General features: G+C 43.5%; 1 protein-coding gene across 4 annotated transcripts in view; it reads left to right on the top strand.

Annotated features, from left to right (window-relative positions):
* The window catches only part of CASS4 (Cas scaffold protein family member 4), a 289,095-nt gene that overhangs the window by 248,855 nt on the left and 23,663 nt on the right, over nucleotides 1-16,577 (top strand). For all 4 annotated transcript variants that reach the window (XM_078652004.1, XM_078652003.1, XM_078652006.1 and 1 more), the window contains one exon: nucleotides 1,829-2,257. In XM_078652004.1, coding sequence (XP_078508130.1) covers nucleotides 1,832-2,257 — 426 coding nt within the window. In that variant the 5' untranslated portion in view covers nucleotides 1,829-1,831. The remainder of the gene's footprint in view (nucleotides 1-1,828; nucleotides 2,258-16,577) is intronic.

The following is a 16,577-nucleotide window of genomic DNA, read 5'->3' as shown; positions in this document are numbered from 1 at the left end:
TTGGCGGCAATGCTCTATACGTCATCTTACCAGTGATTACTTTAATTGGGTAACTGTTGTGCACTCAGGTTTTTGAGTTCCTGAAGTCCTGTAGCAAAGATGCACAAGAGATACATGTGTGGTCAGCTTAAGACCAAATAGCCATTCTGTCACCACAACAGCGGTTATTGAGGCAAATGCCTACTCTAAGCAGTGTATGGCCACAGTTACCTCTAGCAGACAAAGTAAAAAACCCTGACTCCTTAGATTGGCAAAATTGACATGTTACCTCTAACCTATCACTCTGACACAGGATAAAGCTTCGAATTTGAGGCAGTGCTTAATTTGAGCAGGTGGTTTCCGGTGCTCGGCACACCCATGACTGTCTGCCACATGGTGGCGCTGCTCATCTAATTTAGAGATAACCAGAGCAACAGTTGTTTATGAGTACAAATAATGCACTATAACTACCTCCCCAGCCATTCCTTTAGATGTGGGGACCTCAAATAATCTGAACGTTCGCACTTACAGGCAAAAGAGTTGTTTTGGTACCGTCATTGACAGCGATGACAGGGGCAATGCATGGTGCAAGCAGCAGTGGCCTCTTGGCCAGGGCCCTGGCACTTATTATTTTACAAATTAAGCACGGATTTGAGAGCCATGATTGATTTTGAATGTATGTATAAAATGTATGTATTTTACATGGATATATTTTTACATTGTGCCTATAGAAGATTCATCAAGAATAAGAATTCCATGTCCACATAGTTTTTCACTTTCCAAGGAGTTTAATTCATAATGGGCGGAATTCCATGCGGAGATGTTTGCTGGTAAAGATAATTCCAAGTAATGGAAATCTCTGAATCGAATTCCACTTAGCTCTAAACTTCTGTGAGAAATTCCGCATGCTAATGTGGGGCTACTATGGAGGGCGGGTATGAAAAGTAGGGGAACAAAGAAGAAGAATAGTTCTGGCATGGCATAGCCTTGAAAGAGAACAAACATTTGCAATGCAATAAGGTCTTGCATTTGCGAGAGTTTAAGCTATTGGCATTGTAAATGACAATGTCTTTTATTTATATGTTTTGATAATTAACACATAAATAAAAGAATTTGTCATTTGCAATGCCAATTGCTCAAACTCTTGTAAATGTGAGACCTGTTGCTTGGTAAGTGAAAGAGCGCGTGGAGCGCCAAATGTTGCAGGAAAGCATGTTGTGCCTGTAGTAGAAGAAACTAAAGAAAATAGTGTTTACAGACTAAAAAAGACTCACTGTGTAACAACCGATGTAAAAGGGCCAGTCCTCATGGGAGGTTACGAATGAAGGCAAGGCGGTACTAAAGAGGGACTAACAATTAATGAATCAGAAGGCAGCATTTATTAAGGACAATGACACAAACCAATAAAAAATATAGGCGGAGAGTGGGCGGGGCTTCTATTCCATACTCCAATACAGCATGGCTCGCAGAGCAGCACATGTGCTGCCCAGGCTCGACCTAAAAAGCTCGGCAAGGACCAGGGAATGCGCCTTGGCAACTGTTGCAGTCGAAACCTCATGCTGTTTTGCTGGCCAGACACACCAGTCTGTAAAATAAGGTCCAGTGTTCAAGCATCCATGAAAACCTGATGCAGGAACATCGTGCAGGTCATTCACAAGTTGAGCATCATCCCACCCGGGGATACCACTCCGCCTGACTCATAATCAAGTCATAAGTGTTATTCTAATGGTCCTGAATGGTGTTTCTTTGTGGTCAGAAGCCACTGTTTTGCATTTCAAAATGTCAATGTCTCATGCAAACTTGACCTCAACTGTTATCTTATTGGTATGTTTTTTCGTTTTGTTCAAAGAACATGTTGGCGAAAGCTCTGTACGACAACAAGGCCGAGTGCCCAGATGAACTGGCTTTTCGCAAAGGTGACATCCTGATGGTGCTTGAGCAGAATGTGGTGGGAAGCGAAGGCTGGTGGAACTGTTCGCTCCATGGTCGGCAAGGGCTGGCTCCGGCCAATCGCCTGCAGGTCCTTGCTAATTCTCCCGTGGATACATCACCTACATACATGCAACATGGCTCCCCAGGTGGAAAGGAGAGCCAGCAGAACATTTACCAGGTTCCCTCAGCCTCCCGATCTCCCACCACCTCCATGACGTATGAAGAGATGGACCGGGTGTACCATACGCCTACATCCTCGCCGCCTCTTTCGATAGATGTTTACCAAGTGCCTGCATCTTCGCCCGCAAAACTGTTTTGCGACCGAACCCGTAGCTCCACCAATCAGGTAAACATTTATATACTACTCATGAAAGAAAAAAAGGTCTTGTGACTATGCTGTTTTTTTGCATTTCTCTGCAATATCATTGTACAATTTATATATTTTAGTGTAGAAACACTGCATGCTTTCCCTGCTCAAGGACACAAAACTGCCATTTCTCCCCTGCACAAATTTAGACAATTGAATTTTTAGTTCAGGGAAAGCGACTGGACCAATGTGTTATTGGTGCACATTATGCAATCAGGAGTTGGACACACACACCCTTTTGGCGCCTGAGTCAGGATTACTGTGGCCCTCATAATTAGGGCCACGTTGAGGACGCCTGAAGGACAGAAATAGTGCCAGGGATTAAAAGAGGGGGTAGCGTTACAAAAGGCCTCAGTGGGAAAGTACCCCATGGCTGGGAGCAGAGTGAACGTGGGATGCAGGTGAGACCTATAAGCAGTATTTAATTATGCTGTTTCTGTCCTTTCCAGCTAAAGCTTCAGCATTCACTTCTAATCTGTTAATGTAAAGTGGTTCAACCCATTAGGATATAAACTATAAAGCTGGGGAGAGGATGTGGCTTTACGGCTAGAGTGGTCGACCTTGACGCTGGGGAACCGGGTTGAGTCTCAGCAGGGACGCTCAACATCCTCTGATTCTGGGCAAATCACTTAATCTCCCGGTGCCTACCAAGAAATGAATGTGTCCATCTGTAATGCAACTGGTGCTCATGTAAAGCGCTCTGATGCGTTTGGGTCAGGTTCACACTATATAAAGCTCTGAGAAAAAAAAGCGAATATAGATATACAAAAAAAGGCAACCATTACTCATTGAGCAAGGAAATTCATTTCCAGATTGAGCTCGTTTGTGTAGTAAACCATCTAAGAAGCCCTTAATTCAATGGCTCATTTCTTCAATGACATACACCCATCTTGCCTCTTCTCCGTGATCTTACACATATATATGGCCAGTGAGGCACAGAGGTCCCTGGGATAGACAGACCCTCCACACTGCCCCCCCCCCCCCAATAGCACAGAATTAATCTGAGACCACTTTTGGAGATCTCAGGCTGGACTGTTTCCGTGAGGAACAGGGTCAAGATTGATTTGCATATGGCTGGGTCCAAAATAGGGTGGCGTGATGAGCAAAGGAATGACGGATTAAACACAGATCTTTGTGACTGGGGGTGAATGTTTGTATTGGTCAGTATTCCTTCCATCATTTGTTCCCTTTCCTTTTATGGATGGGGCCGCCGGCTGAATCAGGAACTGTTCCCCATCCCAGAAGGGCAAAGCCCTTCTGGCAGTGACAAAGGCTTGACCCAACACCTGGACCCAAAGATCCGCCATGGGATGCGAGACCGCATTCGCCCACTCCCCATCGCGCTCTTCCATACCAATGCTCCCCCAAATTGGGAGAGCCTTGTCTAGTGCCTACACTAGGTTTCAACTTTTGAGTATTTTCTTAATGTTCTAAGCACTTGTGAGCTGAGAAGATTGGAAAATTGTGGTTTGAATGTAAGAAAGTCAATGCTCTGAGCATAGTCATCTTAAGGATTTTGGGGGCCCTGGGACAGGAATGAGGTTAGGGCCTCTGTTCGGAACAAGTTTGCAATATATTACCAATAATTTTGCAAATTCAAGCCCTGTGTTGCCAAACAATATTAATTTCTACATTAAAGGTTAAGACACAAAAATTCATAAAAGTAAGCTAGAGAAAAAGTTCACTTTCCAGGGGGCCATTTGGAAGGCTGGGCCCTGGGTAATTGCCCACTTTGCCCATGACCTACAGCGTCTCTGGCTGTAAGAAAAATTACATGAACCACCAACTCACCAGTAGAGAGCCAAGAACAGTATATACTTTAAAATGTCTTACCTTATCATTCATTAAACAATATATATACTTATGGGTATAACGTCATGATCTCTGCACGTGTACATTTCATATCTACTGTTTACACAGTATGTTATGTTACTTTTTAATATTAGGGCGTAGGATATTTTTATAGCGCCTACACCTACGAAAGGTTGCTTCAAGGAACCAAAAGGCTATTTTTGTGTACAGCATTTCTTCATATGTTATCATGGAAAAGCTGATACTCATGGGTGATTTTATGACTAATTTGGCCTAAAAATGTGTTTCGTGAAGTGCTCCATTAGTCATTGATACACAACAATGGTTGAGCATGTTGTCTTCGACTAGATTCAGTGATAACAGCAGCCGGATCCCTGCCACTGTGCACAGCAATGCGATCTAAAACCTCAACAACGCTTTTGGGGTTAACAAGTCTTCCCACGCAGTGCCAGGCGTCATTGGCCACTTCCCTTTTAACTGTCTTAATATGGCCAAAGCAATCAGCGTGTTTAAACCGCGTCCGCGTCAAGCTTTGAAACACAATAGGATTGCTCTAAGCTGTTGAGTTCTATTTTAAAAGCACTTTTGTGCAGGGGACCCGGCTTTGCATCACTGGAAAGAATGCTTCATAATAAAAGAGCTCATCTTCTCTAGTAACCAAAATCTCACCTCTCATGCTCATGAATGCGGTGATATCAAGGGAAGCAAAAAACAGCAATGTAAACACAAAGGGCCTCATTTATGAAAAGTGTTACATCGCTGCAGGAAAACAGCGGCACAGCACTTTTCAGTGCGCTCTCCTCGCGACCCCATGGATGCGCTGTATTTACTGTACGGTGCTCCATGTCATAAGGATTTACAGATATGTCCGAAATCCTGATGTATCTGTTGGAGCAAAAATGGTGCAATGCTGGAGTTTGTCCGAAAACAGACGCAACTCCAGCAATGTGTCATTTCACATAGGGCAAGCCCCATGTGAAATGCTCTGCGTCACCCCTTATGCCTGCTTTATGCAGGCGTAAGGATTTGACGCGCTGAAGCCATAGAAGTATCGCAGTGAAATCTGATAGATTTCACTGCAACACTTCTACGAGCCTTTTCTGTGCCCTAACGACCACCCTGCATACATTATACCTGTTTTTAGGTATAATGTAGTGCAGGGGTTTACAAAGGGACGCATCTGCCTAGATGTGTCACTTTGTAAATATGGCTCAGTGTGGCTAATTTTTTACGCCATTGCAGCGTCACAAAAAGTGACACAATGGCGGTGTAAGGGCCTCATAAATAAGGCCCAAATTACCTATTTTTTCAGAGCAGTGCCTAATTTGCAAAAAAATAAGTGCCAGGGCTCTCGTCAGGAGGCCACTGCACCTTGTGCCACACATTGTCCCTGCTAGTCCTGCCAATCAGAGGAGTAGCCAAAAAACTAAAATGCCCCCCACTTTGAACCAAAGCTTTTATGGCACCTAGCAGACTGGAAGAAATGTTGAATCGAGAGGAGAATCCACCAGTGGTGTTTCCTCCATCATAGGGATAGTGTGGTCCAAGGAATTGTTCCTCGACATTCACCTCTAGCATCTATTCATTCTCTGAAAAATCTTATGATTTGCCGTTAGCCTTCTTCTCTAAATCAAGCCCTTAATCTTCATGCAGCTACTGCACAGTATCCGTCTTTGCGGATCTGCCTTTGTGTCTCCCTACTCTTGTCTCACTGCTTTTATTGAATCATCAGGCATACAAAAATGGTATTAGTTTGTGTGGGTAGCGCCTTGAGACTTTCACGGGTGAGTTGTGCACTTTACAAGTCATTGATTCATTGATTGGTTGATTGTCATGACAACTTGACACCAACTACAGGCGAAGAGTTGTGGTGGGAACAGTTTCGTACTAGATGGTGTGTGCCAGTATTTACGCCTGGGTCCATCTTTTAAAACCCTTTAGTATGAGTGCAGTGGTATTCAGCTGAGACCCAAGGAACTATTCAATGCTCATATCTTATCTCCAGGTTCAAACTAGATTTCCCTTTAATGTAGGTTTCAATGATTTTCAAAGTTCTACAGAAGTTTTAATATAGCTTGCTGGGTCACCAGCTATTACACTGCTGTTCTTGGATATCTGCAGGAATTGTTTCAGCCATATATTCCATCCTCTTCACTCTAGTAATGGGCATCCTTTAAATGTTCCCCAGTACAAGCGGAAACCTTGAGGTGCTGGTGCCTTCAAGGATGCATGAATGGAAGTTTGGAAGAACTGATGTGCTTTGTTATACAAGGGCTTCTTTTTATGTTGGTTTTAATACTGGTCTGGTTAGACGTTTCAACATGTTATACCATGTTGTGCTTACATCCATTCAATTTGTTGGTGTGGTTTGTGAAGGGCAATAGTGCCATCTGCTCATATGGTTCATGAGCATCTTTTTTTTAATTAGTGCCTTGATACCCTTGTAGGACAAATTGTGGTCTAGCCAGGTTCCGATTGATCATATGTGTACAATTTCCTTTATTTCCTGTAGACTCTCTACCAATTTGTTTCTAAAGATCTACAGAAAGTATTCTCAGCAACCACCGACTACACTGATACTAGATCGTGTGTTAAAGAGGCTAGGGAGGAAAGGTCCTCTGAGGACCTAGGAAGACTGGATCCGGGACAGACTTTTAAGATAACCATTAATTATGAAAGTGAAGTCCTTTCAGATTCATTGTATGAAAATGTATCTTAAATATATATCCCTTTTTTGGGGGGGCAAAATCTCACCCGTGGACCTGTCCACCCAAGTCCCTCACACCCTACACACAGATATGGCTCAGACATGCCCACCTACTACAACTCCCAGTTCTACACTTCCTGCCAACATCCAACTCTGCAGTCAACTCAATAGTAAGTAATACGTTTTTATGATGCGGACAAATGCCGCCGCTTGCGTCAGTGACCTTATGTGCAAAATGCAGTAGGTGGACAGCTCAGCCGAATGGAGCCCAGCTGTATAGGCGTGAATGCTTCGTGGACAGCATGAGGCAAATGGCAGCGGTCCAAAAATGCTCAGCTGCTGACTGAGCAGCTGGCACAGCTTGTGTCTCTAAGTAGTGCTAAGCACATTGACATGGACGGCGAGTACACATATGTCTATTCTTGAGACTGTGAAATCAACGCATCATTGTGAAGTCTATAAAGGGCTCACAACAGCGTCAGTGCTCATCCACCACACGTGCCCTCTGCAATGCACTAACACTCCCCCGTGGGTGTTTATGTGGCTGTTTCGCAGTCTCCTGCGACCCATTCGCCCTGTTGTGTCTCCAACAACCATATGCTTCTATGTACTGCTGTCGATTAGCTTCAACTCTATGTAATAAAATAAAGAACCCACTCAAAGTCAGTCAGTCAGAAATATCAGAGTGAATAAAGATCTGTCTCTTTCAAGTGATCCATACAGATGGGATGATGCTTTGTGGCATGGCAACAAGGACTTTATTCTTGAGATTAGGGGACCTGATATCAGTCTCTTCTCCGCATTTTAAGATGTCAAGCACAGATTTTAATGAAGATGGATAAGATCAAGATTGTCTTTAGATAGTTCAAGGGATTGCACAAAGAGAATATGGTCTCAATGCATCTGCATGCCATAACTACGGCTGTGTGAATAATCAAAGAAGAAGTCACCTCTAAGACTAGTACTGGCAAAGCCAGTCAGTCTAATGTTGCCTGCCAGCCTTTTGGCTTTGTCAATATTTGTTTTCTTTTGTGATTTCTTTTTTTTCTTCTTCTTTTTTTTAGGAGACCTTGATGTGGGAGCTGCAGAGTCCTCACTAATATAAAAACATTGTTTTGAAAAAAACAAATATATTTTTAGTCTCAACAAGTACACATTCCTATAGTACCAACAGGCACCGAAAGAAGCATTTTGTGTGTGTGGATGTGCTTCTTGTGAAAGAGCAGAATATGGTCCCTCGCAGTGATGCTAGCAGGTGGCTCAAGTGGACTGACACATTGCCCCATGCTGAATGCTGTAGAGGGTGGAGGAAACATTTGAAGCACACAACAACAGATCAATAGATGAAGTTGGCATTTAGAAAGCCCATATAAATAAAGTTTATATATATATATATATATATGATTAGCAAGATTAGTCCTCCGGTTGCAAGGTCCCAATGGTGCGGTGGCCTCTGTAAAAGTCTACAATTTATGGGCCGGTGGAACTGGGGAAGCCTGCTAGATGAGAATTGCTTTAACGTACCGGTGAACTGCTGAAATTGAAACATGGGATTGTTTTCCTACAGTAGATCTTCAGTGTATGGAAATGGATGGCCTGGAGTTGTGCCTTCTACAATGGATCCTTGCGACATAGCTCCAATTGTATAAGTTGTCAGGCCAGTAGACATCTCATTTACATTAAGGGCTTGATTTAGAATTTGCAAATAGACTCAATTCCTTCGGCATGGTAGAGACCTTTACTCCCGCCATACCGAGGGATGCCCACCCACCACATTAAGAGTTGTCCTCCAACCCAGCAGACATCTCTTAACATTGTCATGGCAGTGTGACTGCAGTTCCTGACAGTGTATTAAAAGTTTGACAGATGGTACTTTCAAAATGACGGTACTGTTTGTTAAACCTTTAACAAGTTATTGTATTGTCAAAACTAAAATCCCAAAGCAGGATATTGTTATTAAAAATACAAAAAATAATGACACCCACACCATGGAAGTTGTCTCGCATGAAGTAGAAGTAATTGTGCAGTTTTCCCTGCCCCTTTCTTCCAGGTTGTACCTGGGAGTAATGGGCAGTGAAAGCTGGACATTCGACTGCCCAGTTTAAATCTGGTGGGCAGTCAAATCTCCAAAGCTCCAACAGTCCTTAGTCTCTCGGGCCATTGGTGGAGTATGACGTGACCGAGACAGAGTAGTCTCCGTCATTGACTTTCTTAAGGTTCCCCCATCTGGTGGACCTTCAGTTTGGCGGAGATGGTACTCCGTCGCAGTTAAACGGAGTACCACCCCAGCCAAACTCTAAATCAGCCCGTTAGCATTTTTAGTAGATGGGTTACCATAAAAACAAATATTTGTGTGTCTCTTTTTTTTTGGGCCAAATCATTTTTGAAGCTTAGTGGCTACTGATCATTGTATTACCCGATGAATACTCAGGAGGCAACCCTTTCTCATGGGTGAAGCACAGCTCGTCTCTCCATGTATTTTTCTATGTTCTGCCTCACTTGTAGCCTCTTGTTGGCTCTCTCTTGAGCTTTCTTTGAGCTGCAACAATGTTTCTTTGGCTAAGCAATCAAAGTAATGAGTTTATAAAATATATTATGATACTGTTTACAGGCACCTCTTCTCAGTGCCTGCCAAAACTGGAGACAGAGAAACTAGTCCAAAAATATATTTATTGAACAGTGGTTTGATCTTATGTAATGTTGAAAACAGCGTGTAACAACAAAAAAAGCAAACTTTGATGCCATTTTATTTGACTTACCAGACTGCTTGACTCTAGTGTGAATTTTCCAAAGAGAAATATTTATAGAGTAAGTATTTCCATTGTTTGTGCATCAGGCAGTGTAAGATGTAGACATTTTAAATAGACTTTTGTCCAGAACCCAGCCTAATCCAAGGCTGGTCCTCTGCTCCTCATTAGTTGGGAAAAAGTCATCTTGGCAGGACTGTTCAGCACGAAATTGAGTTCAACTGCAGCTGTGGTGGGGTACAAAAATGCAGATGTGCTTGATTTAACTATTTCGTACATGATAGCTCAACACCATCAATGTCCTGGACATCCCTTTCTTGGGGAAAGATTGGGGCATTGCTGAAGGACTGTGAAGTTAAAAAAACAGTGAAGCTAAGACCCCTCTCTGCAGGTTCATTCACTGGAGCTGGATTTCCACTTTAATGCATCGCAAATTTACTCATCTGACCCATTCACATCTAGGGCAGTTTTTACAGAATGATCATTTGTGATCGCATCAGACCCAACAGGGAATTTGGTTTTTTTAGATCTTCCACACACCTCGTTGGTAGAGTCTAGAAGATGCTTTACCATTCCCGCACCATTTTGATCCATTTTGCAGCTTCTTGATACACATAATACTCTTTGGGGCAGGACCATAACATGTGGGACAGTGTGTCACTGCAGACTTGGCTCTTCCATCAACTTGTTGTCATGACTGGAGATTTACTCACTCTCTTTAGTATTTTGGTATGTGTGGCTTTTCCTACTCGTTTATAATTTCCACAATAGTTTGTCCATACTTTGTGTCCTTAATAGCTTGTCCATACTTTGTGTCCCCAATAACTTGTCCATACTTTGTGTCCACAAAAGGTTGCAATACTTTTTGTCCGACTTTAGGCAATGTTTTGGTAGATCTTAACACATCTCATGGCAGGCCAAGTGTCTGTTGTATCCTTGTCTGTAGAGATATGGTTACTACCTCAAACATCTGACTCTTTCTTCGAAATCATACATTCTCACATCAGTTTCATTTGGTCAGGGTGGCTCTACCACTTCCTCTTTTTTTACCACCTGGCCTTTTTCCCTATGTGCTCCTCTGCTGAGTTTGTAGAGACTCTCATAATGTAGTAAAATACTTCATTCTAAATGTGGTCTGTCATTTTACATTGAAGTGGTTTTGATTTCTGATGGACAGGAATCATTTTTTCATGGCAGTAAACTTTTCTCTACCACATGGTCCCTGATGGGGTGGAATTTGTCCCAATGATAAAAATATAATTCCAAAGAAACAGATATAAGAGAAGAGACCAAAATCCTTTCGATTTTTTTGCCCCACTAAATGGCCTTGCAATTGTGTGGGATTCCTCACTGAGTTCAGGATGGAGAATTTAGACAGGTCTGATCTGCCAGACTCTCACAGCAGCATAGAGAATTATTTTCTGGAGGACAAGTTACTAGCATCTCATGGCTCTTGACAGAAAGCCAGCTCTGACACCCTTGATAGCAGTGAGACGAAAACCACAGATGAAAAACGGCGCCCTCATCATCTTCCTGCATCTGTCGCTTATGTCATTTTCACTAAAAATTTTATTATTAATGTGTAACTTTCCTGGAAGTGGGACGTGTACAAACTGTCTGGCTCACTATTCAGTTCTTGCTTGACACTTAGGTGAATTAGGTTTTACGCAGGCGCTATCACTGTGCAAAGCAACACAAAGCCCTGCGTCACTTTACATATGATTATGAAAGTCCACTGACACATAATTACACACCGCCACACAAACGCTCACGCAAACCTCAGGAGATAAACCCCTGAAATGATTTAAAGCGCCCTTTGGCTGAGTGGGCCATGTTAGCGAACAGAAAGATATTCTTTCTGAATATAAGTTTATGTGCTGTATCTCAGTAGAGTTTAGTTTGTGTATTTTGACACAACTCACACATCCTCTGAAGTGTGCCTCTAGTAGGGTTGTAAAACACAACAAGCCCCAGGTACCTACTATTTTGACACAACTCACACATCCTCTGAAGTGTGCCTCAGTAGGGTCGTAAAACACAACAAGCCCCAGGTACCTACCATTGCAATATCAATGCAGTAGAACTTCAGGGCCAATTTGTTTACCACTTGCTCAAGATGGAAACACCTGCGTCCACCATACTACTAAGGTGTCAATTCCTTGGTGGAGATAGGCCTGAAATGTACCATGAAAGAAAGCACACGTTTGATGGGCAAGTCCTAAATTCTTGGAGAGCCCAAGCCCAGCCTTTCAAAACCCCATGATCCCAGACAGCACTTGTCATACTAATCTGCCTTAAAATGACTTATGTTATGTTATATAAGTTTATAACACGCACAGCTACTCATGAGGATCCCGGCGTGGTACTTATTGTACTTACTGTTCCAAAGTGCTTACCAGTGCAACCCTTAAAACCTTGGGCCATATTATGAGGCCTCTATATCTCCTCCAGTTAGTTTGCCACTGGAGTGGGGCCCTAAGGGTAGCCTTTGAAATGAGAAATTATTGTTGAACAGGTAATTCTGGTCACAAATGCCCCGGGTGATCCCTCATGTTCATCTGTATTTCAGCAGGTGTAGTCTCCAGATGAAACACCACAGATCCATTGAGTTACCGTGGATCTTCTAATCCTGATTCTGGCGGGAACTCTTGTTACCGACTATATCGGCATTGCAGGAGACCTCGATTGTCTTTAGTTCTCATACAGTGAAAATCTTCAGATTTCCAGGGATCTTGAATCATTGAAAGGGTAACTTAATTGTTATCTTTCCTGAAGAGCTGAATCTGGTGGGCAATGTTTATAGTGGTTCTGGATTAGTGTGGTACTTGCCGAAAAAACGCTTCAACACCTCATCAGTGTTAGCAAGCGCTATATAAATGCAATCATTTTCCCTCTTCTATCCTGCTCAATCCAAATAACTGACTAACTTATCCACCACTCAAATTACTTTCATATTTCACTAACTAAGTCACCACTAATCCTTTATGGGTTCCGGAGTAGCATGCTACTCACTGAAAAAGCACTTTGACACCTCTTCAGGGGTATTAAGCGCCATATAAATGCAATTATAAATAATACAATAGAATGCATATAGCCTAATTCCTTTGACTATTATTGGAAAATTATGTTTCACCGACATTTTCAAAGTGACCACTGAACACTCTTGAGCACAAGCAGTGTTATGAAATGGCACAATGAAGCCGTCAAGTTATTTTCTTTTCCATATAGCTAATTAACTGCCCTCATCAGAATACTAAAATCACTAACTTTTGAAATCCACATAATTTGATTGCATTAAATGTTCAACTGGCCCAACAAATATTTCAGAATCAGAGTTCGATACACATTGCATCGAACAGAAAGAAAAAAGGTACCTGCGTGCCATAGCAACATTTCCTCATTCTGCCTGGGGTTCTTTTATGATGCTGAAAAAAGGACTGATTGAGCCCTATTGGCTACTCAAAAGGCATATATTTTGAACTTAGCGGGTTTCTTTTCATTCTGTGGGCCACGGCATGATATCAGGAGTAGGGCGCTGACATAAAGATGCCGGGGGTTTTCCTATTGTTGTTGATAGAATAACTCCCCATTGCCCTTTTCCTTCCTCACATTCGGCGTCATTAAATACTATTGTAATGGCCAATTTTCCTGAGAATCTGAATCCTGGATCAGCTCGCGCTGCTCGATGGATGCTGGTTCTTGATTGCCTCATTCAGCTCTTTCCTGGACTACCCGTGGATCAAGCCCCAAGAGTGGACTAAAAAGCGGATGCAAAGGTCTGTTCGGTACAAGATCTCACACACAACCTTTTTTGTGAATGAAACGGTGATGTGCTCCTTGAATGGTTCATGCGTCGTTGTGTTTTTTTGTTACCATCCACTTTGTACTCTTTTTTTGTCTAACTCTTGCGCAATGGTGAAGTGTGAAGCACTCGGCACACTCACTTAACTACTAACCATACGCCGTAAAGTTTTACTCTAGAAGCCACCTTAAATCTTTCAAACAGGACACATCAGATGACATATCCCAGTGGGGTTTACACATGAGTAAGCAGTCGAAAATAACACCAAATATGTATATTTGTGGACACTTTTCAGTTGAGCATCGCCCAAGATGCCAGGAGTAAGTAACCCGGCTTCGCCCAAATATTAATCTTTGTTCTTTCCATGTTGGAAGTTACCATATTTGCGAAATAGTCATTTGAGGTTCTATCTCACCAAAAATCGCATATGATTAAGGTTACCAGATGACTCCATGTCACCAGGACCACCAAGGAACATGGCTGGGCTTCCATTTAATTACTCGAGGTTTTCTGGGAGTTGTAGCCCTGGACCAGCTCAACTGGTCTTCATTATGACCTTGAATAATTTTGTAACCTAATTTAGTATAGCTGCTGAACTGAGGAAAAATGGCCCCTAATTTGTTTGGAAGCCAATTTTTCCACAGTGCTATTCTTGAAGAATTCACTTGCCAAAGAAATCAGTGTAAGTCAACATCTCAAGGTGCAGATATATGTAAGCCCAAATGATTAGTGGGTGAAGGGGAGGGAGAAAGAGGTCAGACCACCGGTCCATCAAATTAATATCAGGGGTCGCACTGATATTACAGGTTTGCAAGCTCTCCGAGAGTAACGTTTACTAAGGTAACAATCCACCGGTTGCGGGTTTTTAATCATTTTACACGTCACAAATGCAATTCGGGCTAGCACATAACTGTACTATTACAGTTCTGCCTTTCTTCTACCTTGATCAATGCTTTCTTGGAGATATAGCCTTGATTAATTAATTTCATCTAAGTGTTCTAACACACTGGATCGCTAGGGTTTGTGAGACGAAAGCCTATGACAAGTAGTGGCGGCTGATAGTAAAGAGGGGCCATTTCAATCAATACATGGAGCTACCTACATGTATCTTGGCCACATTCCAGTGGCAGACATGCGTCAAGCAGATACAAATAAAAAGATATACCAGCTTAAAAATAAACAAAAGACAGGATCAATGATCACTAGCCCAGTGTGAGCACCTCAGATGGAGTACAAAGTATAATGCTCCTGATGGAGATAAAGGAGTAATTTGTTTACTTTCCTCTTTGGCTCATGATAATATAGCAACGGGGGTTAATGTTGCCACTGCAAAGCACAATGTATAAAATACAGATCACAGATTGTATTTTATGTATATATCTCAGTGGGGTACTGCTTTTTTCACAGAGATCAATTTGTTACTTGGAGTTCATAAGTTACAATCCGTAGTTTATGGGGCAGATTCACTACACTATGTGCCTGGGTTGCATCACAAAAGCGATGCAAACCTGATGAAAAGTGTTGCTTTGGTGTTTACTTTACATCAGAAATGCATTGGAAAGTTGCCCTTAACCCCTTGGCTGCGGGGCACATTCCCCCGCTGTGCTGGGGGGCGGGGGCGTAAAGCGCCCCGTGCTCATGACGAGGTCAGCTCGTCATGAGCTACAGCGCTCCGGTGCTCATGACGAGCTGAGCTCGTCATGGTCACACACGTTCCCACAAACGTTCAGCACAGCAGGGAAATCAGCCCAGCGTGCGAGCGTTCCACGGAACGGGCGAGGTCATGACGAGCTGAGCTCGTCATGAGCACCGGAGCTCATGACGAGCTGAGCTCGTCATGAGCACCCAAGGGGTTAAGTAACAGAAAGTAGCACTGTACTATTTTGTGTCAAGGAGGCGTCCCATGGGTGGTATCTAGACATTCCTTAAGTATCCACCCAGGATTCGACACTAATCCCTTATCCAATAACGTTGGCAGTAAGGGATTTGCATAAATGAGGCAGGCATAAAGTTAGAGAAAAGATTTATTTTTTTCTATACCTTTCACCTTTGCATGTGTGCTGCACACACAGAACAGCACGCACACAGGGGCAGATTCACAAGGCCTGGCGCATCTCTCCAAATCAGCATGGATGCGCCAGAACACTAGCGACACACAAAACCACCCGTGCGCCACCACTGATGCGCCGTATTTACAATGCGGCGCGCCGTGGTGCACAGATGGGCAGATGCGTGTCGCATCCCCCGGCATAAAGGCGGCGCATTGCTGGAGTTGCGAAGCAAGGCTCGGGGGCGCCCTATGCCTAACATACTGCATCACTCCTTACGCCTGCTTCAAGCAGGCGCAGGGTTTTGACGCATCAAAAGTGACTCATTTATGAGGCGTACCTGCGAGGGAACGCCCACCCTGTGCCGGACGCCCACATGAAACCTGACACAGGTTTCATGTGGCACAGGGCTTTACAAGGTGACACATCTCCCTATATGCGTCACATTGTAAATATGGCACAACATGACGCATGGTTTAGGACTCCGCTGCGTCACAGAAGTGACGCAACGGCGGCATAAATGTAAAGTAAAGTAAAGTCCACATTTGTAAAGCGCACAATCACCCGTAAGGGTCTCTAGGCGCTGGGGGCCGTCGGGAAGATTAAGCGAGCTATTGCCCAGAGTCACATGGTGCTGGGCTAACCTGCCGCCGGAGCCGGGGATCGAACCGTGGTCCCCAGATTCCAGCGTCAGTCGCCCTGGCCGCGGCGCCACACCTCTTCCTCAAATGTGTTGCAAGGGGCTTGTAAATCTGCCCCACAAAGTGTTAAAGTGTTAACATTTGTCAAAGCATAGAATCTTGCGCCTGGAGGGTACCCTTCCTATATTAAACCTATGCTTGACATCACACCCTTGCACTGTGGTGCAAGGGTGACTGTAATGGTGCAAGGCAGCCCAAGGTAAGCCACAAGCAGCGTCATATATTGGTAGGAATGGTGCTGTTGTGCTCTCTCCTTTTCACGCACCAGGCGCCACCGATGCTAAAGCCGGCCCTGATGTGAATGCATCAACCTTTCCTCAGTTGAAGCTGCAGGCTCTCTGTCAGGAGACGGTCCCTCAATTGAAAGGAATAACATGCCCACTAGTGAGGAACGGAAAAGTGTAGTCCTGGTTACATGGATGCGCTTGACAAGCCTCGTGAAACCTCACTCAGGAGTTTAGACACACGGGGGAAAATAGTGT

The sequence above is a fragment of the Lissotriton helveticus genome, chromosome 7 (assembly GCF_964261635.1).
Source record: "Lissotriton helveticus chromosome 7, aLisHel1.1, whole genome shotgun sequence".
Lineage (NCBI taxonomy): Eukaryota > Metazoa > Chordata > Amphibia > Caudata > Salamandridae > Lissotriton > Lissotriton helveticus.
This window is presented reverse-complemented; position numbering and strand designations above follow the sequence as displayed.